General features: G+C 34.1%; 1 protein-coding gene across 7 annotated transcripts in view; it reads left to right on the top strand.

The window, feature by feature from the left end:
• OXR1 (oxidation resistance 1) overlaps positions 1 to 20,521 on the top strand; it is a 463,267-nt gene extending 442,746 nt beyond the window's left edge. For 4 of the 7 annotated variants that reach the window (XM_025393718.1, XM_025393717.1, XM_025393719.1 and 1 more), the window contains 6 exons: positions 5,362 to 5,442; positions 7,291 to 7,416; positions 8,176 to 8,328; positions 10,052 to 10,147; positions 13,603 to 13,676; positions 18,635 to 20,521. In XM_025393718.1, the coding sequence (XP_025249503.1) occupies positions 5,362 to 5,442; positions 7,291 to 7,416; positions 8,176 to 8,328; positions 10,052 to 10,147; positions 13,603 to 13,676; positions 18,635 to 18,770 (666 nt within the window). In that variant the 3' untranslated portion in view covers positions 18,771 to 20,521. The remainder of the gene's footprint in view (positions 1 to 5,361; positions 5,443 to 7,290; positions 7,417 to 8,175; positions 8,329 to 10,051; positions 10,148 to 13,602; positions 13,677 to 18,634) is intronic. The other 3 variants (XM_025393720.1, XM_025393721.1, XM_025393723.1) reach the window with 1 other exon arrangement.
• Positions 20,522 to 24,299: the final 3,778 nt, after the last annotated feature.

A 24,299-nucleotide genomic window follows, 5' to 3' on the forward strand; every position in this document is an offset into this window, starting at 1 on the left:
ACTAATTCCAGTAGTGTCTTGGTTGATTCGTTGGGATTTTTTTATACCAACAGTCATGTCATCTGCTAACAAAGACAGTTTTACCTCTTTCTTCCCTATTTATATAACTTCAATTTTCTTCCTTTGTTGTATCGTGTTAGCTAGGACTTCCTGCATAATGTCAGGTAAGAGTACTGACAAGGGATATCCTTTCCTTGTTCCCAGTCTTAGTGTGAAAGTATCTTGTTTCTCACTATTATGTGTGATGTTAACTGAATTTTTTCAATACATGTTCTTTATCCAGTTGAGGGACTTCTCCTTTATTCCTAAATTCCTAAACCTTTTTTATTAGTGTTGGATTTTGACTAGTGCTTTTTTCTGTATCTGTTGGTAAGATCACATGATTTTTCTTCTTCACCATGTTGATGTAATAGATTACATCAATTGATTGTCAAGGTTGTACCAGTCTTGCATAGGTGGGATAAGTTCTACTTGGTCATTTTATATAATTCTGTACATTTGTACATTGCTTAATTCAATTTGCTAGTGTTTTGTTGAGAATTTCTGCATGTATGTTAATGAGAGATAATTGCCTGTAGTTTTTCTTTCTTGTAATGTTTTTATTTCTATTAGAGTAATGCTGTCCTCACAGAATTAGTTAAGAAATACTCCCTCTGCTTCTGTTTTCTGGAAGAGATTGTGGAGAGTTTGTATAATTTCTTCATAAATGTTTGGTAGTATTAATCAGTGAGTCTGTCTGGGCCTTGTGCTTTCTGTTTTAGGAGGTTATTAATTATTGATTAATTATTTGAATACGTATCTGTCTTTTGGCCTGTTTTAGGAGGTTATTAATTATTGATTAATTATTTGAATACGTATCTGTCTTTCTTTTTTTGAGTTGGGGTTTTGCTATGTTGCCTGGGCTGGTCTTGAACTCATAGGCTCAAGTGATCCTGCCACCTCAGCCTCCTGAGTAGCTGAGATAATAGGCATGCATTACCTGTTTCTTCTTGTGTGACTTTTGGTGGTTTCTGTCTTTCAAGGAATTGGTTTGTTTTATCTAGATTATCAAATTAATGAGTGTACAGTTTTATAGTATTTCTTTATTATTCTTTTAATATCCATGGGATCAGTAATGATGGCCCCTCTTTGTTTCTGATATTTATTCTCTCACCCTCTCTCATCTATCCTGGCTAGAGGTAGAGGTTTATCAATTTTATTGACCTTTTCAAAGATTAAAGAACTGGCTTCTGGTTCCATTGCTGTGTTTCTATTGATTTTGTTTTTAATCTATTGATTTCTGCTCTAATTTTATTTTCCTGTACTTCAGATTTAATTTGATTACATATTCTTTCATCTCTTAGCATCTTAGTTATACTTTTTTAAAAAAAACTTTTAAAAATGATTCCTCTAGAATTTGTAATATACATTTTTTTAGTATAGTTTATATGGTGAAACCCTGTCTCTACTAAAAATACAAAATTAGCCGGGCATGGTGGCACACGCCTGTAGTCCCAGCGTAGTCCCAGCTACTCAGGAGGCTGAGGCAGAAGAATCACTTGAACCCAAAAGGCAGAGGGGCTGAGGCAGAAGAATCACTTGAACGCAGGAGGCAGAGGTTGCAGTGAGCTGAGATCATGCCACTGCACTCCAGCCTGAATGACAGAGGGAGACTCCGTCTCAAAAAAAAAAAAAAAAAGGATATGGGGATATGGCTCCCCTCTTCCTTCCCCTTTTTTCCTGTTCCCAGTATTGATGAAAGACAGGAAGTGATTTTAATTGGAGATTTTTTCAAATCAAACTTCACTAATGGAATTAATTCTGGATTTTTTTTTTTTTTAAGACAGGGTTTTGCTCTCTTGCCCAGGATGGAGTGCAGTGGCTTGATCTTGGCTCACTGCAGCCTCAACCTCCTGGGCTCTGGTGATCCTTCCACCCCGCGTCACCAAGCCCAGCTAATTTTTTGTATTTTTTGTAGAGATGAGGTTTCTCCATGTTTCCCAGGCTGGTCTCAAAATGGAATGTTATTTTGAAAGCAGTAGTTTTAATTTAGGCAAAATGGGGCAAAGTTTAACATAATTCTGGTCTTATTTTGTAATAAAGACTGTTAATATATGATGAGATGTAGTAGAACAACAGCTTATGTGACTTCAAGGATGCTGTTGTATGTTCTTTTTGTTTGACACAGAAGCTCAGAATTATATTTTCTTCTTTAACATATTTTTGGGACCAAAGTAAGTATAAGTGACATTGATTAGATAGTATTTCTTTTTCTCTTGCATTTCCCTTTACTGAGAAAGTAGTAAAAATGGCACTTGACATATAACTAGCAGATTTTTGTTAGTGTGCAAGACAGTTGAAGGAAGGGAGATTTGGGGTTTGTTTTGGAGTAATCTTGGGGAAATACTGGAACATCCGCAAGGTATTGTTCTTTATATCTAGGAGATGAACATGTTCATATTCATGAGATTGGCAGCAACTGAATTTTCTCTAGTCTGTTTTTGTTAGTCCATTTGTAATAGTGATGGGTGGATTTACCCCTGCCTTTCCACTGGTAATTCTATAGAAATAAAGACTTAGGAAAATACTTTCTCTGTGTGAGGATCCTTTGTCAAAGACTGAAAAGACTAGAGGGTGGCATTTAATTCTGCAGAATATAGGTCATGGTACTTAGTTCCTACAGATAGGACTTAGCAGTATATCCAAATACTTTATTCCTTAAGAAACGATTTTTTAGCTAGTGAATGCACTTTTAATTGGAAGATCTTGGTTTTCTCAACTGTTTACCCCTAATAATTCAGAGCGTGATATGGGATATTTTGGAGAAATGTATTCATATTTTAGTTAGGTTTAATCTTTTGGGTAAAGTAATAAATTATATACATGGAGCATGATTTACCAGGGGTATAAAAATTAATGTAAGACTAATTCCAGTTTCCTCATATATACTGGGAATATATAGCTCTTTTATCTATTTATTTTGAGAGAAGGAAGTATATTTCTGTACTCAAATTCAAATCCCTTTTTTCTATTAACTCACAGACCTTTTTTTTTTTTTTACAGTTTTCTGTATCTTCATGCATCAGGGCAGTCAGGGCATGAGTAAATGTTTAAGGTTAAGGAAGCAGAAAGTTTTTTTAAGTTCTAGAAAAAATTAAAATGGAAAAAAATAAATTTGAAAAAGTAGATTTGTGACATGAAAGAAACTATGACTTTATCAAGTGTTATTAAGATAAGCTTAGCCTTATCATGGCAGTTTATTGTTCTCTTATTAGTAACTCCTACTCTCAGCAGTGCTGATACAATTAGGTTATGACTGATCTCTTTTGTGAGCATAATTTAATTTCATTTCCACCCAGGAAGTGTGTTTCCTCTAGTAAATGAAGGAGTTTTAGAATATAGGTATAAGATTGTTGGTAACTGGAGGGATAGAAGGAAAGCAGAGGGTAGATAAGTTGTAGAAGGAAAGCAGAGGAGTAGATAAGTTATATGATTTGAGAATCCTTGTCTAGGAGACTATTGGATTGAAGTCCATGAAAAAAGAAAGAAAAATATAATTGGCCATTCAATATTTCTAGAGACCTGTTTTGCTGGGCATAGAAAAGTAAGCCCATGATGTTTTTTATTTTTAGTACCTAATTTTTCTTTAATCTTTATTGAAATCCTATTGTTCTTAATTGAAAGTCCTTCATTATTTTTATCTAATACTGAAATATAAAAATTAAATTCAGAATAATCAAAATGTTAAAAATAGTTGAGATGTCAAACTTGAAATATTCTCATTCAAAAATAAAAGCCAAAAATAAATAAGTAGGCTCTTCAGCCATTATCATTTAGTCCTCAGGGTAATTGGTGAAAAGTAATCAAGTAAAAGTCGTGTTAATAATAGTAGCTCTCATTAATATGTCCTGGGCACTATACTCAGTCCTTAATATGCATTTCCTCAGTAATTCACGTAAACCCAGATTTGACATGCACTTTTATTATTTTCATTGTTTCATAACAAAATTGATAGACAGTGAGGAACCCAGGTTTATCTGACCCCCCCCAGAGCTAAAGAGGATAACAGCTTCTGGTTTCTGAGTACAGAGTCAGCTAACATATTGTATGCTTTGTTGCTTTGCAAAATTCAATATAATAATAATGGCCAGAATGGAAATCTATCCAGCCTCTTTTCCTTTTTTCTATTCTCATGTCTTTCAGAACTTTCAACAAGTTTATATAGCTTTTCATGCTTACCTTGATGTTTAGTGGTAGCTAGTTCCTTTTAGTTGGCTAAATAAAAAGCCCTTAAAATCTAGGTTCGAAATCTAAACTCTTTATGAGCCAGTTGGTTTAACTCATTTTGTGGTCAGAGCCTCTGTGCATGTTTGATTGATTACAAGTGAAACTAGTCATAGCTCAAGAGAATCGTCACATATTTATGACACCACTAGTGTTCACTGTAGTATGGTAACTGTTTTTAGAATTATGTCATGATCTGAAAAGACTGTAATTGTTGTGTCAACTTGAGGAAACTTATCTGTTTTTGTGGGCTTTCTGTAATAGTGTTTATCTGTCATTTATGGCTTTGAAATTTAATACTGTGCGAGAGCCTGGTCTAGGCAATTATAGAAGATAGAAAGTTTTCCTTTGAAAGTTAAAATGTAGGAAAGTTGTTAAATGTTCGTCAAGAATAAGTAATACAGTAAAAACCATAAAGAAATAAAACAGAAGAGAGGCAAAAACTAGAAAAAAAAAAGTCATTTAAAGGGCTAAAGCAGACATGCTTAGAAGGTACTTTTGATTAGACATACTTTTGAAAATCTAATTTTCTACTTTCTAGAGCTCATTTTTCTAATTGCCTTAGGTTTTAAGATGTACATGTATATTGTTTTCTTGCTCTTCTCCCCTCTTTTGTTTCTGTTATAGATGGGTATGTTTGTCACCTGTGCCTAGAAGAAATTCTTCTAGCATGGCCATTAGGATATAATGTTTGAGCTCACCTGATTTGGAGGGGGTAGTTGAAACTACCACTTCCTTTGTAACTGCAAGACCGTTTAGTTTTCAGATGTTATCTTTAATGTTAGCAAAGTATGTGTTTTATATAGTGTTTTCTGTATAAAAAACTATAATTTCTGTTCACTAAGTTGAATCTATATGGAATAGTCTATGAAATAAACCTTACATCATTACCAACTAGTTCGATGTAGTAGTGAAAATCATTCATGGGTATTTCACTCTAGTTTGATACATAAATCTCTTGGATTTGCAGCATGGAGTGGGGAAGAAATCCTAATTATAGTTCTCTTTTCCCAATTTAATTTCTCCTCTTTTTTTTTTTTTTTGGCTGTTTTTTCTCAACTGTCAGTGGAATTATTGTCTCCCTGTCTCCATATTTAGGTAGTGTCAGTGGCTGAGTATCACCGCAGGATCGATGCTCTAAATACTGAAGAACTGCGCACACTCTGCAGACGCCTCCAGGTGCCCCCTTCAGTAGTTTCAACCCCCCCAGAGACTGAATACTCCCTGTTTTTAGTGTTCTTTGTCATGGCAAATCTCATTTGAAGAATTTGCTTTGACTGCAGCACTAAAATTAAGTTCCTTTTTGTATTAAAGGTTATAGTATTGCCTTGAGGAGCGATGGATTATCTTTTCTGTCATCTTTTCATTTGAAAAATATTCTGAAGAATGTTCTGTCACTTTAGAATTATTCTCAGTATCCTGTGTTTCTTTCAGCGATGAGGAGTTTTCATTCATTTAACATTGGAAGAATGGTGTTGGTTTCAAGATTGAATCTTTTCTAAACAAAACTTGAAAGATATGGTACTATAGGAAAACTAAAAAAAAAAATTAATAGCAAGGCTTAAATATTTTCTTTAAGGCTATTTCATTTGTATCAACGTCACATCAAATATCTCAATATGATAAACTGTTCTTGAGGCATTCTTGGTTGGTATTAGGAGTACATTGGAATAGTGCAGTTTAGATACAGAACTGGATAAATTACTTAAAATTCTGTGAAATAATCTTTGTGATTTTTTTAGATACAAGAAAGCAATGCAATTGAAAACTCATTTTTCAGTTTTGTCTATTATACTGTGCTTCTTTCTTAATAAGATATGCTTTCATGGCTTTGCTAGACCTACTGAATTTTTTTCTTTTAATGCTTCTAATGCTGCCTTGGGTTTCTTTTTCTTTTTCTTTTTACCTTTCACATCATCAAAATAAAGGTGAAACACGATGATATGAAAGAATGAGTATTTAACTTCTTGCCAAAAAACAATACAGTTATAAAACATGTATTGGTTGCAAATATATGCCGCTCAGGTTTGTTAAGAAACCTGTTAAAGGAACAAAATAATTTAGCAAAAATTTCATTCCCGTATGGAATCACAGTTGCCAAGCATTGCTGCATTTTAGTTATCTGCTCCAATAGAATTCTGCATATTTTCCAATTTAAAAGTTTCATAAATAATAGTTAGGTTTCATTTCTTTTATTTTCTAATGTTATGTTTTATATATTAAAATAAAATTAATATTAAAAAGTAAACACCAATAGAATATATCGTGCGGTAGTAAGCTTTATTTTTAGTTAGTTAACATTTTTTTCATTTTAAGGATACCAGTGAAATCATTTCCACCAAGCAAAAGCATATATTCTTTGTAATGCAACACAATAATCTAATTTTAAAATTAAATTTATGAACAAATTAACAGTAAAATTTATTGTTTGGTCCAACTAGATGAAAAAAATTAAATGTTTAGAAAGTTAAAAAAATGAAAGCATTTAAAAAAAAGTGGTAACATTTTTCAGTGAAACAAATAAATACATGCACACCTCACAGAAAATAAAGTTATATTTTTTATTCTACTATTCTTTACATTAAAATTTTGGCATCCAGGAAGTTTTGTTAATTATTTTTGACAAATTTTGTGTTTAGCATCAAAAAATTCTATTTTAAATAGCACACATACACACACACACACACAGACACAAAGCAAGCCAACTGGCTGACTTTTGCCCTTCAAGGGCTTAATTAAAGATGCATGCAACTATCTTCTTTACACAGAAATATGGGGATTTTTCATTCCTACCAGTCCTTCCTCATGTAGTGGATGAGAAAATGTCTGTTTATATTGTTATAAAATCTTTTTCTAAATTGGCTACATCATAGATATTAGATATGGGGCATCTTTTGCCCTATAAAATCTTAAGATTAAAGATTTAGACACATTTTCTACAATATAAAGCTTTATCTGAAAAGTCTGACAATTTTGAAAGCATGTCGCAAGTTTACATTAACACACTACCTCTATTTACTTTTTTAGATTACTACAAGGGAAGACATAAATTCAAAGCAGGTTGCTCCAGTGAAAGCAGACCTGGAGTCTGAATCTTTTCGACCAAACCTAAGTGATCCCAGTGAACTTTTACTGCCAGATCAAATTGAAAAGGTATGACATGCTCACATAGGTGCATTTCTGAGTGTGAGTGTGTACCCGTGAGAGTAAAACAGCCTCTTTTTAGTTGTTTCTGAAGCAACAGCATTAATGCTATTACTATCCCACTCCAATGAAAAGAAAGAGTAAGCAAAACATAGCAGCTAGTGTTAATTAAGGTGTTAGGAGATTTAGGTAAGCAGACACTAATAGCCAATATTTGTTTTATTGTTGTGTGCTTGTTACTTGCTTTATGTGAATTATTTCATGTAGTTGTTACAACAGTTTTAGAAATTGGATGCTCTTATTATGCAGATTTTTTATTAAGTTAAAAAATCAGGAGCATAGAGCGATTAACTTGTTCAAGGTCACACAGGGAGAAGTATTAAAGCTTGATTCCTAACTTGGATAGTCTGTCTCCCTAGCCCATTATTTGAGAGATATTTTAATAATCAAGCTAATAGTCTATCAAGTATTTGTGTTAATTCAATATGGAAGGCAAAAGCAGTAAGTAATCTATGTTTCTTATCTCTGTTCTAATCTGTGTCTGGTTCAGGATGATTCTCTATTTTCCTAATAGACAATTAATATTTTATGCTGAGAAATGTGTAATACTTTTCAATCATCTTAGTATCTTTGAGAATAATAATTTCTACTGTTAATTTATTTTTATAGCCTACATTATATAAGCACCATTAAATTCCAGCTGGCAATAGTATTCTATATAATGAACAACAAGCTATCAAGTAAATACTAACACTTTGTTTTTTAAAGCTTACCAAGCATCTTCCACCAAGAACAATTGGCTATCCATGGACTCTTGTTTATGGTACTGGAAAACATGGCACAAGCTTGAAAACTCTTTATCGAACAATGACAGGTTTAGACACCCCAGTGCTGATGGTGATTAAAGACAGTGATGGACAGGTATGAAACACTAACTGCATAAATCGCTTATCCTTTAAGAGCAGTAACAGTAACTTTTAGCGTATTTCTTTGATAAACATTACTTTATTAGTACATTTTATTATTTAACTGATAATTACTGGGTTCTTTAAATATGCAAGGCAATGTTGAGTGTTACAGAGGATAGATATGAGCATGATGATTAAGAATTACTGCCTTCAAAGGGATTATAGAGTGGTAGAAAAGAACATTTGCACATACCAATATCTCTAATGCTGGGAAAAATGGTAGGTTTGTTACAACCTAGAAAAAGTGAGGAAATAAAAATGAGGTTCATGGGAAAGGTAGAAATTGGCAGAATCTTGAATAATGGGTAAAGTTTTGATTAAAAATAATTGTTTGAAGGTGATAGCCAGAACAAAAGCACAAATAAGAGTAATATTGGTTTGTTCCTCAAACAGCAAGTTCAAGTCAGTTGTAATTGGAAACTAATGAGAAGGTAAAATAGCAATATTAAAACAAAACACTAGTATTACTAACACCTTTAGTGTTTTATGTGTCAGGAACTTGACTAATCACTTATGCATTATGTTATTTAATCATGAAAGCCCTATGAGATTGATACGGTTATCATCTTTATATTAAAGAATGAGTCAACTGTGACATAAGCTCATCAACTTGTCCAAGGTTACATACCCAAGAAAAAGTATTTGCACCAACGAAAATGAATGAACTGCTGCTATATGCCGTGGCGTAGATGAATGTCACAAACATAATATTGAATTAGAAATCAAACACCAAAGAGTAACTTTCTTATGATTTCATTTATAGAAAGTTTTATCAGGGGGCCAAATGAATCTATAGTGGTGTTAGGCTAGTAACTCCTTCAGGTAGGTGAGCCTATTGATGAGAAGAAGCACAAAGAGAGCTTCTAGAACTCGTGGTGTTCTGTTTCTTGGTCTGAATGAACGTTGCATGGGACTTTGTGATAATTCTAAACTGAGCTATGCATTTATGTTTTGTGTACTTTTCTATAATATATATATAAAATAACCTTTCAATAAGGAAATATTTTCAAATTTAAGACTATAAAGATAGAATGTCAGGATAGACAGTGACTGTACGGATTATATGTCAGACTGTCTGCACTCCCATTTCTGATGTGGAAACTTCAACTCATAACACTGAAATTACTTGGTCAATCTCTTATTCATCAATTTTTTCACTAGGGTACTGTGTGTCTTGTATAAGATCATGCACAGGGTTAAAGGACAAAATAATTCACACATAACACCTGCCCTCGTGGAATTTACTGTATAATGATAAAGAGAAAAATAGCATATTTTAAAAGTGATAGAATGTTTCCCTATAGTGAAGGACTTATTTTATTAAGCACAACAATCCCATAGCATCATGTTATCCATTTCATACATACGTTGTACATATAAGTCCTCCTGAAATGTGTTAACTACTTTAAGATTGTCTATTTAATTACTTTAAATAAAATCCCAAAATTTAAAAACTAGGAAAAAATCTGTTTTTCCGCTGAAAAACCAATATGCTTTATATTTGACAATAATGTAAATTATATAACAGCTAGCCATTTTTCCCTTTTTAAGTATGATTAGATGAAACTATACCAGATTTCTCTTTTTTGCATTTTATTTAAACGTATATGATGAAATAATGCTTACTGAAATAAATTTGTTAGTCATGTCATTGAACATGCCTTTTTTATCCTTAGGTTTTTGGTGCATTAGCATCTGAGCCATTTAAAGTGAGTGATGGCTTTTATGGTACTGGAGAAACCTTTGTTTTTACATTCTGTCCAGAGTTTGAGGTAAGGACCCCTATTTCAATATTTTGTTTATAAAGAGATGGCATAACATACTGCTCAAAGCAATTTATAGATTCAGTGCTATTCCCATTAAACTACCATTGATATTCTTCACAGAATTAGGAAAAACTATTTTAAAGTTCATATGGAACCCAAAAACAGCCCAAATAGCCAAGAAAATGCTAAGCATAAATAACAAAGCTGGAGGCATCACGTTACCCGACTTCAAAGTGTGCTACAAGGCTACAGTGACCAAAAGAGCATGGTACTGGTATAAGAACAGACACATAGACCGATAGAACAGAATAGAGAACTCAGAAATAAGACCACACACTTGTAACCATCTGATCTTCGACAAACCTGACAAAAATAAGCAATGGGGAAAGGATTCCCTATTTAATAAATGGTGCTAGGAGAACTGGCTAGCTATGTGCAGAAAGTTGAAACTGGACCCCTTCCTTAAACCATATACAAACATTAACTCAAGATGGGCTAAAGACTTAAATGGTAAAACCCAAAATTATAAAAACCCTAGAAGAAAATCTAGGCAATACCATTCAGGACATAGATACGGGCAAAGATTTCATGACAACAATGCCAAAAGCAGTTACAACACAAGCAAAAATTGACAAATGGTATCTAATTAAAGAGCTTCTGCACAGCAAAAGAAACTATCCTTAGAGTGAACAGACAGCTACAGAATGGGAGAAAATTTTTGCAGTCTATCGTGTGACAAAGGTCTAATATCCAGAATCTACAAGGAACTTAAGTGAATTTGCAAGAAAAAAACACCACTGAAAAGTGGGCGAAGACACTTTTCAAAAGAAGACATACATGCGGCCAACAAACCTATGAAATAAAGCTCAGCATCACTGATCATTAGAGAAATGCACATCAAAACCACAATGAGGTACCATCTCACACCAGTCAGAATGGCTATTATTAAAAAGTCAAATAACAACAGATGCTGGCAAGGTTGCAGAGAAAAAGGGAATGTTTTGTTTTGTTGTTGTTGTTGTTGAGATAGAGTCTTGCTGTGTCGCCCAGGCTGGAGTGCAATGGCATGATCTCAGCTCACTGCAACCTTTGTCTTCCAGGTTCAAGCAATTCTCCTGCCTCAGCCTCCCAAGTAGCTGGGATTACAGGTGTACACCACCATGCCCAGCTAATTTTTGTATTTTTCGTAGAGACGGGGTTTTGCCATATTGGCCAGGCTGGTCTCAAACTCCTGACCTCAGGTGATCCACATGCCTCGGCCTCCCAGAGTAGTGGGATTACGGGTGTGAGCCACCATGCCCAACCGGAAGAGGAATGTTTTTACACTGTTGGTGGGAGTGTAAATTAGTACAACTATTGTGGAAGATAGTGTGGCAATTCCTCAAAGACCTAGGGCAGAAATATCACTTGACCCAGCAATCCCATTACTGGGTATACACCCAAAGGAATATAAGTACTCCTAATATAAAAATACATGCACACAAATGTTCATTGTAGCACTATTCACAATAGCAAAGACATGGAATCAACCTAAATGCCCATCAATGATAGACTGGATAAAGAAAATGTGGTACATATATACCATGGAATACACCATATACACCATGCAAATTAATGCAGGAACAGAAAACCAAACACCACATGTTCTCACAGGAAAGAGCTGAATGATGAGAACACATGGACACATTTCAGGGGAACAGCACAGACTTTGTGTCTATTGCAGGGTGAGGGTGCGGGGAGGGAGAGAAGAGCATCAGGAATAATAGTTAATGGTTGCTGGGCTTAATACCTAGTTGATGGGATGATCTGTGCAGCAAACCACTATGGCATGCGTTTACCTATGTAACAAAGCTGCGCATCCTGCACGTGTACTCCTGAACTTAAGTTGAAGGGAAAAAAAGAAAGATGGCATAAATGAAAAAAACATGCACTTTCGAGTCATGCACGGTTGCATTTGACCCCTATCTTTGCCTTTTACTCCCTGGTAACTTAACTTTTCTTTGACCATTTTGAACTTCAACTTTCCTGTAGATAGAATGAGGAATCATAAAATATGACATGGTCATTTAATAATTAAATGAGGATCATTTATATATAATACTTGGGATGGCACCAGACTCAATTTATGGACTTAGTAAAGAATGTACATGATCATCACTATTCTGTTTATAAATTGTCATTGTGATATTTCCAGAAACATTTAATGACTAAGCTTAATGATGTAAGTCATGAAAGTATAAAAAATAAATTATTTGGATTTAAATAAAAAGTTATTAACTGGTTTCTTTTTCTTTACCTGTGTGGCTTTACTGTGCCTTGACTAACATAGATGGAATACATTCTTATGCTAATAAAATCTAAAATGTAAAGATATAAATGAATTTTAGTGAATGTGTGACTATTCTTAAAACGTTGAGTGCAATATTAGTATCTCGGGCACATTGGAGTGTGGCACGTAAAACCTTCATTTTAATCTCAAGAAAAGGAATCGACACCATTGGTTATAAAAATAAATGAACAAAATAGGAACGATTTGGTTATACAATAAAAAGTCTTTTAGCAAATTTGTACTTAACTAGGTCACCAGAATAACCAATGCTTTTGATTCCTTCCATAAAATATATCAACTGATAGCAACAACTAATTGAAAGCTTGTAGTTATTACAGATTTTCTAAGCATCAGTAGTGCCTATTCTCACACTTTTTATGTTACTGCTACCTGATAAGTGTAATAATGTAGTCAATTAAATGTTACATAACTATGAAAAACAGGTGTTAAAGTTTTATTGAAAACTGTAGTGAACACATTTGAAAAACTTGATAAAGGTAAGTTGCTAGAAATTGCTACTATGTTAGGTTTAGGTAAAACACCCATAAACAGTTAGAAAAAGATATTTAAGAGTATTAATGTCTAGTTTGCTTTTGGATTTCTCAAATGATTTTAAGTTCTCACTGTTTAAAGAAATTGAAACTGGAAATCATAAATACCCATTTATGGGCGTGGTTTATTTAAGAACTATGATCATTAAATATATATCCAAAGTAAAGGCCTTGGCCCTATGTTAAAATATTATCAAATTAACATACATTTATGTTTAATGGTAAAAGTTAATGCATTTGTGTCTGATTTTTTTTCAACTCATTTACTTCTTTCTTCAGTTTTTTCTATTTACCATCCAACTCTTGGTGTCTGTAAGTCAGGAGAAAGAAGTGTGTGTGAAAAGTTAACAAAATTTGAGAAATTGGAATTGAAAGTTAAGTGATAGAGTGTGTGCTTTCAAATTTAGTCATATAAACACTGAAACCCAAACCACCAGAGCCTTCTGTGCCAAGCTTTTTGTGGTGTTCTTATTCCTATACTGTCAATCTTGGCTTTGTTAACTCTTTTGAGTTTTGGAGAACTAACTCTGTATAATAACCATTTCATCTATATATTTAAAGCTTTTTTTAAATTTATATAGGTCTTTAAGTGGACAGGAGATAATATGTTTTTTATCAAAGGAGACATGGATTCACTAGCTTTCGGTGGTGGAGGGTAAGTCTCTTGGACATTTCATTATGAGATTTTTGAAGAACTTTAAAATGCATTTGGATTAGTTATAAATTCAGTTATCTTTAGAAAGTTTTGACATTAGAATTCAAATTTGTATATTATGAAAATGAAAGTATATTTGCAAGAAGGCGCTCAAGTGTAGTTATTGAAACTATTGGTAGAGTATTTGTTTCTTCGTTTTAAAATACTGTTCAGTTTATTTACTGTTTATTAAGACCCATCTTTTTCTTTAGAGCATAGTGGCTCTTTGATAATTTAAAGGGAAATATCTCAGTACCTTTGAACTTCTCTAATTTTTAAATAACTGTGATGGAATATTATTGTATTTCTCCCAATGCATAGAAGAAGTCCAGTTGTTTTCATGTTATTCTACTCTGGAGACCATTTGGAATGATATTTTAGGCAATAATAGAAATGGGTATTTCTGTAGAAAATTGTAGGGACCCCTCAAGTTTTCAGGGGTTTTTTGCTTGCTTGTTTTTAACAATTATGAATCAGACAATAATATGATTTTTTTGGCATTGCAAGTGCTGTGAGGAACTTTGTTTTTCATTTGGTATCCCAGCCTCCTTTAATCTTGACAGTGTTGGGAGGTAGGCTGCTCTGGTCCCACCTAGCCTGGGCTTAGCAAGCATCAACTCCTTCCTTTGGTATTTCTGTCTTTCATTATTAGACATGGGTATGCTAAATAATTTTCAGACTTGTAAAAGTGTTACAATATTTGTATCCCACAGTTGAGGATACATAATGATAATTTATTCAGACCACCAAAGAATATTCATCATCCCGGGTTATTCTATTATTAACAAATTTTCTTACAACTTCTCTATAAGTAGGTGTGGGGGATATAATTAGGGCAATTAAAAAGTGATCATGGTTATTGTAGACTTCTCTGTTAGTTTTAGCTGTTGAACTCAGCATATATTTACATGGTCCAATTATACTTTTTGAGGGGGTATCATTCAGCCCTCCCCAAAACAGTAGTCTTACATGTGATTCTGTTAGCTCTCCAAGAGGTCCACTCAAGCTAGTGGTTTATAATTTCAAGATTTTATGGGTGCTTTAAGTCTTCAAAAATGACATACACAATGCCATTAGATGTCTGCTGGAACTAGATTTTATTGTACAACATGATTTCACCAAGCTAAAGTAATCATTGGGTTATTTGATAATAAATTAATATAAGTTTTCAGTGTTGGAAAGAGAGTACAGCTTCAGAAAGCAGAAACTACAGGGAGTTAATATTCCCGAATTCCAAAGGAAAGGCACCCCAAAAGAAAAATAATGATGTAGTGGACTTAATGTAGGCTTAGGAGTCCAATAGACCTGATTCAGATTCTCACTTCAACTTATGCTATATGTGGTATCTTGAGCAAACTCCCTAACAAATCTAAACTTTTCTTAGCTATAAATTGGAGATTAAATCAGTTTTACAGGGAGATTATAAGGAATTCACAAGGATATGATTTTTGTGCAAATCCTAGTATAGTATCTAGCATATAGTAAGTACTCAGTAACTGATAGCCACCTAAACTGATAGCCACCTTTGCTTACTTTCTTTCATCTCACATGATCTGTTCCCTTCTGAGACCAGGAAGAATTCTGCCTGCAGTATCTTTGGCTGCATGAGCTATAAGACATTAATGAAAGATTTAGAACACTGCTTTTATTCCTTCTACTTCCTTAGCCATTCTCTTTTCAGAAAGTCATATGAATCATCTTTGAAAGCGTTGCTCATATAAAAATACACTTTCTGGCTTTCCAGGTGTTTCACCTGGGACAGATCTGTCTTAAATACATTTACTTAAATATTTGGATATCACATACCCTTTTGAAATGCTGATGAAATGCAGAGACATCCATTGTCCTAAAATGAATATACAAATTAAATTTTATATGTGATATTAAGAAATTGACAAAAATATTGAAAGCTTCTACTCAGGGCTTCAGAAAGTTCAGGTTACCTTGGAAAAAACTATTCATACTTGGTAATAAAACTTATTGCAGCATCAGTGACATTCATGAATCTTGAAGGTCAATTTTGAGGTACTTCTTAGATGTCATCTGAGATTACAACTAAATGTCTAATCTTTTATTAACCCTTTCATATTTAGCAAAATAAGGTTTTTGTGAGGAAGTCTGACCGTTTCATATTCACCTTTCTAATAGGTTGGCTGTGATAGTCTATTCGCACTTTAAAAGGCTCATGGATTCAGATATCTCTTTAAAAAGCATGTTGTTGCCAGTAGTGTTAGAGCCTCTAGAAGTCTGTTGTCATAAGACCATAAACTTTTTAATTCAAATGCAGTTTCTAATTTATCTTTGTGTTTTCCAGTACCAATGTCTGAAACATGATAAATGCGCATTTAAAGTTAAACAAATTAGTCAAATATGAATTTCAATTTGAACCTTAACAAGTGATGGCTTCCTCATGGGGCAGGGGGCATTTTCAGGACCATCTAGTTTTTGCAGTGCTTCCATATCACAAACTCTGGATTGTTATGATTTTCAAGGTGATCTTGCATCTTAGCAAAGTCCCATTTTTATTTACAGAAGAGTTTCATAAGAACCACATCACTGGTTATCCCATTACAGTTTTTTGTACTGTCAGCTCTCTTCTTGAATGACACAGGATGATCTCTTCACCTGGTTGTTGTGAATTACTATACTGATCCGTCTTTTCTGTTTTGTTGTGAAGTACCAACTCTTTTTTTTTTTTTTTTTTGAGAGAGAGTGTTTCACTCTTGTTGCCCAGGCTGAAGTGCAATGGCACAATCTTGGCTCACTGCAACCTCTGCCTCTCAAGTTCAAGTGATTCTCCTGCCTCAGCCTCCCAAGCAGCTGGAATTACAGGCACTCACCACCATGCCCAGCTAATTTTTGTATTTTTAGTAGAGACAGGGTTTTGCCACGTTGGCCAGGCTGGTCGCAAACTACTGACCTCAGGTGATCCACCTGCCTCAGCCTCCCAAAATGCTGGGAATACAGGCATGAGGCATTGCACTTGGCCCCAACTCTTAAAGGAACCATTCTACATGGTCACTGTAGCCACCCTTCTCTACTTAGAAACATATCTCTGTACTTAAAATTTATATATGTAATTAATATACATTATATATTTGATGCTGTTTTTTATTACAGAGTATAAATAAATAGTTCCTTTCTTTCATTCTAAGATAGTGTTAAAAATAGGTCAGTTCCAGGCCAGGCACAGTGGCTCATGCCTGTAATCCCAGCGCTTTTGGAGGCTAAGGCAGGCGCATCACAAGGTCAGGAGATCGAGACCATCCTGGCTAACACAGTGAAACCCTGTCTCTTCTAAAAAATAGAAAAAATTAGCCAAGGGTGGTGGTGGGCGCCTGTAGTCCCAGCTACTCAGGAGGCTGAGGCAGGAAAACGGCATGAACCCAGAAGGCGGAGCTTGCAGTGAGCAGAGATCGCGCCACTGCACTCTAGCCTGGGCAACAGAGCGAGACTCCGTCTCGGGAAAAAAAAAAAAAAAATAGGTGAGTTCCTCTCCCACACAAGTCAGTTAACTCTGTGATGCCATGTGACACCTGATGGCAAGCCTGAAGGTCAGAAGGTATTATAGCCATCCAAATTATAGAGTTGTGTAAGTCTTTACAGATTACCTAATATGCTTTTCTTTTTTTGTGTTTTTATGTAATTGACAAACTCTACCCCAGAGAGGTTAAGTGACTGAACTAAGTTTGACATAAGTTGTGGCCACTGAGTTGACAGACAAGTCTTAATCCCAGACCAGGTTTTTTTCTTTCACTGAAATATAACTGCCCATATTTTTTAAAAAACCCTCTTCCTCCTAAACTCTGGTTTCAGTCTGCTGACGTGATATCCTAGTTTAGATTTAGAGAATCCCAAGGGAAAACTCTCTGGCTATTATGTTAATTATTAGTCTTTGCTCCCTCTCCTCTTCTATTAGGTGGGGAAACATTTTCTAGAGAGTAGAAAAAAGTCCTCTCATAACCTGGTTTTTTCCCCTCCAGGTTATGTATTAGATAATTAGATAAATTGGACCTTATAATCTATCTGTTAAGTTCCTATTATATATAGATTATATCTTGGTTCTTCTGCTTGAATCTCAGCATCACATATTTGTCCATTTAAAGTCCTTTCAAACTGAGCTCTTTTGCAAACAGCTTCCTATGCAGGAAACCAGAGTTAATTACTAGGTCCTTAACATGAATCCCCAAATTTTATTTTAGATGATACTGAGTTTTTGTGCCTTTGAGAAAGCTGTGTTAAATATGCTAAAACCATACAAAAAAGATAAACACACACATACACACACACACACAAAAAAAATACTAAAAAAAATGCCCAGAGAAAAACTCGTAATACCAGGCAAAAAATCACAGAGTAGTACCTGTCTCAAAAGCTAATCCTTCATGAAGTTGATGTTAGAGGACACTGTTCCTTGGTCTGTATCATAAATATTTTTTTTTTCTTTTTTTTTTTTTTTGGACGGAGTTTTACTCTTGTCGCCCAGGCTGGAGTGCAATGGTGCAATCTCGGCTCACCGCAACCTCTGCCTCCTGGGTTCAAGTGCTTCTCCTGCCTCAGCCTCCTGAGTAGCTGGGATTACAGGCATGTGCCACTGCAGCTGGCTAATTTTTTTGTAATTTTTAGTAGAGACGGGGTTTCTCCATGTTGGTCAGGCTGATCTTGAACTCCCGACCTCAGGTGATCCATTGGACTCGGCCTCCCAAAGTGCTGGGATTACAGGCGTGAGCCACCGCTCCAGGCCCATAAATAATTTTTTAATGGAATGGGAGTAAAACAAAATTGTGTCAGTGTGGAAAGGAGTAGGGAAGCATTTGAGAAATTAGTAATTTTAGAGTTGTTAGGTATTCAAAGTCTCATTTAAATTGTTTTACAACTTAGGGCATAAATATTAACAGATTATTATTTATGTATTGCAGAGGAGAATTTGCTCTTTGGCTTGATGGAGATCTCTACCATGGAAGAAGCCATTCTTGTAAAACGTTTGGGAATCGTACACTTTCTAAGAAGGAAGATTTCTTTATCCAAGATATTGAAATCTGGGCTTTTGAATAAATACAATGCTCTCTGTCTTAGCAGGAGAATGGCCCAAACCTGACATGGACAAGCATTGTTTGGAAAGTTCAAGAAGCAATACAGTGTAACATGTCACTTGTGCTTTAAAATTAGTCTGTATCACCATTTATTACAAGTATAATTTTGGAGTTTATTTTTCAAATCATGTTCTTGTCCCAGAGTTCTTTAGGTTAACACTATGGACTGCGTCCATGTACTAGTATAACAGCTTGGGTTTGTTAGAATTTGGGCAACATTTTGATTATAATGACAACTTCATTTTCACATGTTATCTCAGTTCCCTAATAGGATGGTGCTCTTTTGTTGAACCTGTATTGATTTATTTATTTTTTAACTATATTGATTCTTTTACTAGAACAGTCTAATCGGGGCATTGAGGAAGTGAAGACTAGATACTTCTGTAGGTATCTAGTTGGCACAGGTAACATTTGGACATGTTCATCTTATTCTTATGAAGGAAAAATCACATGCCAAAATACTACATACTTCATAGACCACTGAGTTCTAGTTTTTATTCACACTACAACATTCTCTGTAACAATGTTGCAGGTAGTTTCAATTTCCTTTTAAGAAAAATGAAATTTGAGGAGAATTTTGATTGTAATAGATGACAATACACATGATCTGCAGGTTTGGGCGTATGCTTTCATCATTAAATTATCTTATAAAGTTACAAATCACAAAGGAGAATGAGAACTTAATGATTCTATTGGATTTAATATATTAAGCAAGAAAACATACTATTTACATATGTGTAGCTTAGTAAGGCATTATCATAAGTACAAAAACTATGAAACAGATGCATATTTCCTCAACATACTGTGTCAGGTATATACTGTTTTATAATTTGGTTGTTTTAGCCTTGTTGCACACCAACTCCCAAAATATAGGTTACTCTTGTTCAAAAGGAAAAAAAAAAGTGTGATTTTCATTGAGTGGTATATGTTATTAATTACCATTAGCATTTGCTCTTATAAAGGGCAATGATTATAGTAGACAATATTGTAACTCAGTAGACTTGTTGAATATGCAAACTTACTGTCAAGTGACCTCAAAAAAAATGAAAAGATAGAATACACTAGTAGTTCTTATCCTCTTTTGTAGTAAACCAATGAAAGCCATTGTGGCAATAATTCATCAGTTAATTTTAAAGCTTCATGTTATGCAAAAAAGAATCCTGCTGTTATACATGTGACAGTGAATTTGTGCTGAAATTTCAGCTATTCCAGATAAACATTGTATATCTTGTAAATTAATGTTTAAAGGTAGTTTTGTTCTTATAGAAAGTGTTGATTGCCGGGTTGCTTATAGCACTTTAAGTTATTCTAAAAATGAAATTATAAGCCAAATATTGGCTTAAGTAGATTTAGTTGTATAGCACTTAGATATTTAGTTCTTTTGAAAGTTTAGATAATTATTTAAAGAAAGCATAATGCTAATGGAAAAGAAAATCTGATGTTCTATTATAATATGCTATTGCTGAATATGAATAGAAATACAGGGCATCATTTCCTCGTCTCATTATAAGTTAGTAACAATATATAGATTAAATGTTTACAATATAGGGAGTTGTAAATAAATATATCAGTTTTTTTCCCTTTGGTCTTCCACAGCAGTATTATTGTCTTTGTGGAGTTGACTAATCATAATAGAAACATCCTGTAATGGATTTCAACTAAAATAAGGTCATAGTGGCATATACCAAATAAAATCAAATACAGAAATACAAATGAGTTTGGATTTATTGAATACTCATTTTCTTAGCAAGTCTTTGTTTGATTAAGCCTACTACTATCTTTTTTTTATAGTGATGGGAGGATGCTTTCAATTAGAGGGAGCATTACATTTTTTAAAATGGAGATGGGAGAAGGCACTTGACACATGGGAAACTGCAAGTTATTTGATATTTTTAAAGTACATTGTTTTCATTTTGAGTGGAGAATGCCTAACAAGCTAAGCCTCTTGTCATAAACAGTTTTGTGTGTGCAGTGCCAAGAAATTTTGATATTTTGTATCCCATAGGTTCAGTTAACATTTGAGAGGAGGAGTGACATGATCAGGTGTATACTTTAGGAAAATATCTGTGAAAAGTAGATGAGTAGAGGGAAAAACTAGAGACAAAGGGAAAGCGAGCCTTTTATAAAGTCCAGAAAAAAATGATTAGGCCCGAATAAGAATAGTGGTAATGGGAATAAGGAAGCATAGATTTGGAAAGGATTTGTCAGTTAGGATGAACAGGAGTTGATTATTGATTGGATGTCAGAAAAAAGGATAGCTCTCAGGATTTTGGTTTAGGAGTTTAGATGTATTATTTATCAAGATGGGCAAGGTACATAGAAGAAAAACAAACAGCAGGTGGCAAAATGAAGTTAGTCATGGACTTTATTAGAGTATGATGTGAGATACAGGAGGATAAACTTTTTGGGGGTAGGACATTTTATATATCCTGAAAGGTTATATAAAATTAAAAGTCAACAAAAAACAAACTCTTTCACTTTTTATATGCAAACAAATATGAAATTTATGTATTACCATTTGTAATACCATTGAAAATACCAGCTATATAACAAAGTGAAGACCCAAATAGGAAGGATATACCATTTTCATTATTGGCAGACAATATTGATTAAAAGATAGCAGTTCTCTTAAATTATATTGACAGTGAAAATCTCACCCAGGCTTATTTTTTTTGGAAATTAAACTGATTTGTACAGTTTATATGGAAATGTAAAATCAAAGAATAGCTAAGGCATCATGGAGGAATTGAGTATTTGGTCTTCAGTACCAGATAATCATAATTTATTAGAAAGCTGAGTAAGAAAGACAATGTATTGGTCAAAAGTTAGAAAGAAACTGATTTCTAAAAAAGGTGATACTACTGACTGCTCAGTAGAGAAGACAGTCTATTCAATAAAAGATGGTGGATTAATTGCATATCTGTATGGAACAAAAAGTCTTGACTCATCTCACACCACAAACAATTACAGATTGAAAAATAATTGTGAAAAGTAAAACAATAAAGACATTAAATTATATAGGATAATATTTTCATGACATTAGGGTAAGCATATATTTCTTTAATGAGACACAAAAAGCACTAAATATAAAGGAAAAAAAATAAAGTATGCTACATTAAAACTTTAAGCACTTCATCAAAAGACATTAAAAGTAAGAAGGTGCCCAGTAAGAGTGAAAGCTGTTGTTTTCTCCAACTTTTATTTTTGGTTTGGGGGTACATGTGAAGGTTTGTTACATAGGTAGACATGTGTCACAGGGGTTTGTTATACATACTATTTCATCACCCAGGTATTAAGCTTAGTACCCAACACTTATCTTTTCTGTTACTCGCCATCCTCCCACACCCCTACTCCAGCCAGACCCTTGTGTCTGTTGTTTCCTTCCATGTGTTCCTAAGTCCTCATCACTTGACTACACTTATAAGTGAGAACATGTAGTATTTGGTTTTCTGTTCCTGCATTAGTATGCTAAGGGTAATAGCCTCCAGCTTCATCCATGTTCCTGCAAAAGAGATGATCTCTTTCTTTTTTATGGCTTCATAGTATTCCTTGGTATGTATGTACCACATCTTCTTTATCCAGTCTGTCATTGATGAACATTTAGGTTGATTCCATGTATTCGCTATTGTGGATAGTGCTGCAGTGAACATTCATATGCATGTGTCCTTATGGTAGAAAGATTTATATTTCTCTGGGTATATGCCCAGTAATGGCAGTGCTAGGTTGAATAGTAGTTCTGCTTTTAGGTCTTTGAAGAATCACCCCAGCTTCTTTACACCATACACGAAGAGCAGCTCAAGATGGATTAAAGACTTAAACGTAAAACCCAAAACTGTGAAAGCTGTTTTAAAAGGGAATGCGGAGTGGAGCAACTTTGGAAAATGTTTCTGGCAGTATCCACTAAAGCTAAGTATACACATGACTTTGACCAGAAAATTTAACTCCTTGATATGTACTGAACAGTAATATGTATGTGTTTACCAGGAGATGTGCTGGAATGTGTACAGAACTATTTGCTTGCTCTCGTCACTTCCCATCCTCTCTCCTATACCCATACCCATACACCCTACATATTAATTTACTGCATCTCATTGTTACACTTTACCTATAAAGTTGTGTATGCATTTCCTAAGAATAGGGATATCCTCCTAAATAGCCAAAGTACAATGATCAGGTTCAGGAAATTTAACATTAATACAATAATATGGTCTAATATGCAATTCTTTTCAAATTTCTCCAATGACCCTAATATCCTTTCAAGCATTATTTTTCCTGGTTCATGATCCAGTCGAAGATCCTGCATTGCATTCAATTGTTCTGCCTTTTTATTTTAATCTCCTTTAACCTGGAAGAGTTCATTATTCATTGTTTCATGACAGCTGTATGTTTGAAAAATTTCAAGATCGTAGAATGTGCTTTAATGTAGATTTGTCTGAATTTTTCCTTACGCTTAAATTTTGGTTATGCATTTTTTTATAGGAAAACCACAGAAGTGTTTTGTCCTCTGCATCAAATCAGGGTGCACATAATGTACGTTTATCCCTTTATTGGTGATATTAGCTTTGATTATTTGATTAGATAGTGTCTACCATGTTTCTCCCCTACTATCAGTTTTCCTTGTGTAATAAGTAATATGTAGAGGGATGCGTATTTTTAAACTTTTTCATTCCCAACACGTTAGTTGCCATTGCCATTTACTACAGGGAAGAGCTTTCCTTTTTCCATCATTTATGAATATGTATTATCAGTATGAACTAATGAATTCTCCTTTTTCTAATTCAAAAGGTTATGTAACCAATTTCTATCCTAGACTTAACCAGTTGGAACCCCATCAGTCTTACTTCTATGAGTTTTTCAATTTTCTTGAGCATTTGCCTACTCCTCATGTAACAAAAATGTTTTAGATTGATCTGTACTTTCTGTAACCCAGTCCTAGAATCAGCCATTTCTGAAAGGAACCGTATTTCCCTTGCAGGAGAATCTTATTTAGAAATCAGGGGCACTTGTTGCCACTTTACGGCCTTTCAGGAGACAGCCTATAGCATGAATTCACACCGACACCACTCCTTGCAATCTCACGCCACAGAGTTCTTGCTTGTCTTCTCTCATTCCATGTTTGTGTCTTCCCCCACAGTAAGGACATCAGTATATTTACTTGTTTGCTTAATTTTATGATACAGACCTTAGAACTTCAGAATTGCCAAACCCATGCCCTCACACCAAAATTCAGTAGAATTTGTTATTTCTTAGTTCTTTTATGTCTTTAGACTGAAAGTATTAAATCAAAAAGTATTGTAATCAAAAGTTGGGTATATTTCTTTTTTCCTTCCTGTGTGGTTATTTTAATAAGATAAAATAGAATTCAATTTATTTGCTTTGTTTGTGTCCAATATTAGTTTTTCTCCTGCTCTTATTTAATTTTACTTTATTGCATGTATAATATTTAAGTTCCCAAAAGTCAAAACCCTATAAAGAGGTATACTCTGAGTCT

The sequence above is a fragment of the Theropithecus gelada genome, chromosome 8 (genome assembly GCF_003255815.1).
Source record: "Theropithecus gelada isolate Dixy chromosome 8, Tgel_1.0, whole genome shotgun sequence".
Classification (NCBI taxonomy): Eukaryota; Metazoa; Chordata; class Mammalia; order Primates; family Cercopithecidae; genus Theropithecus; species Theropithecus gelada.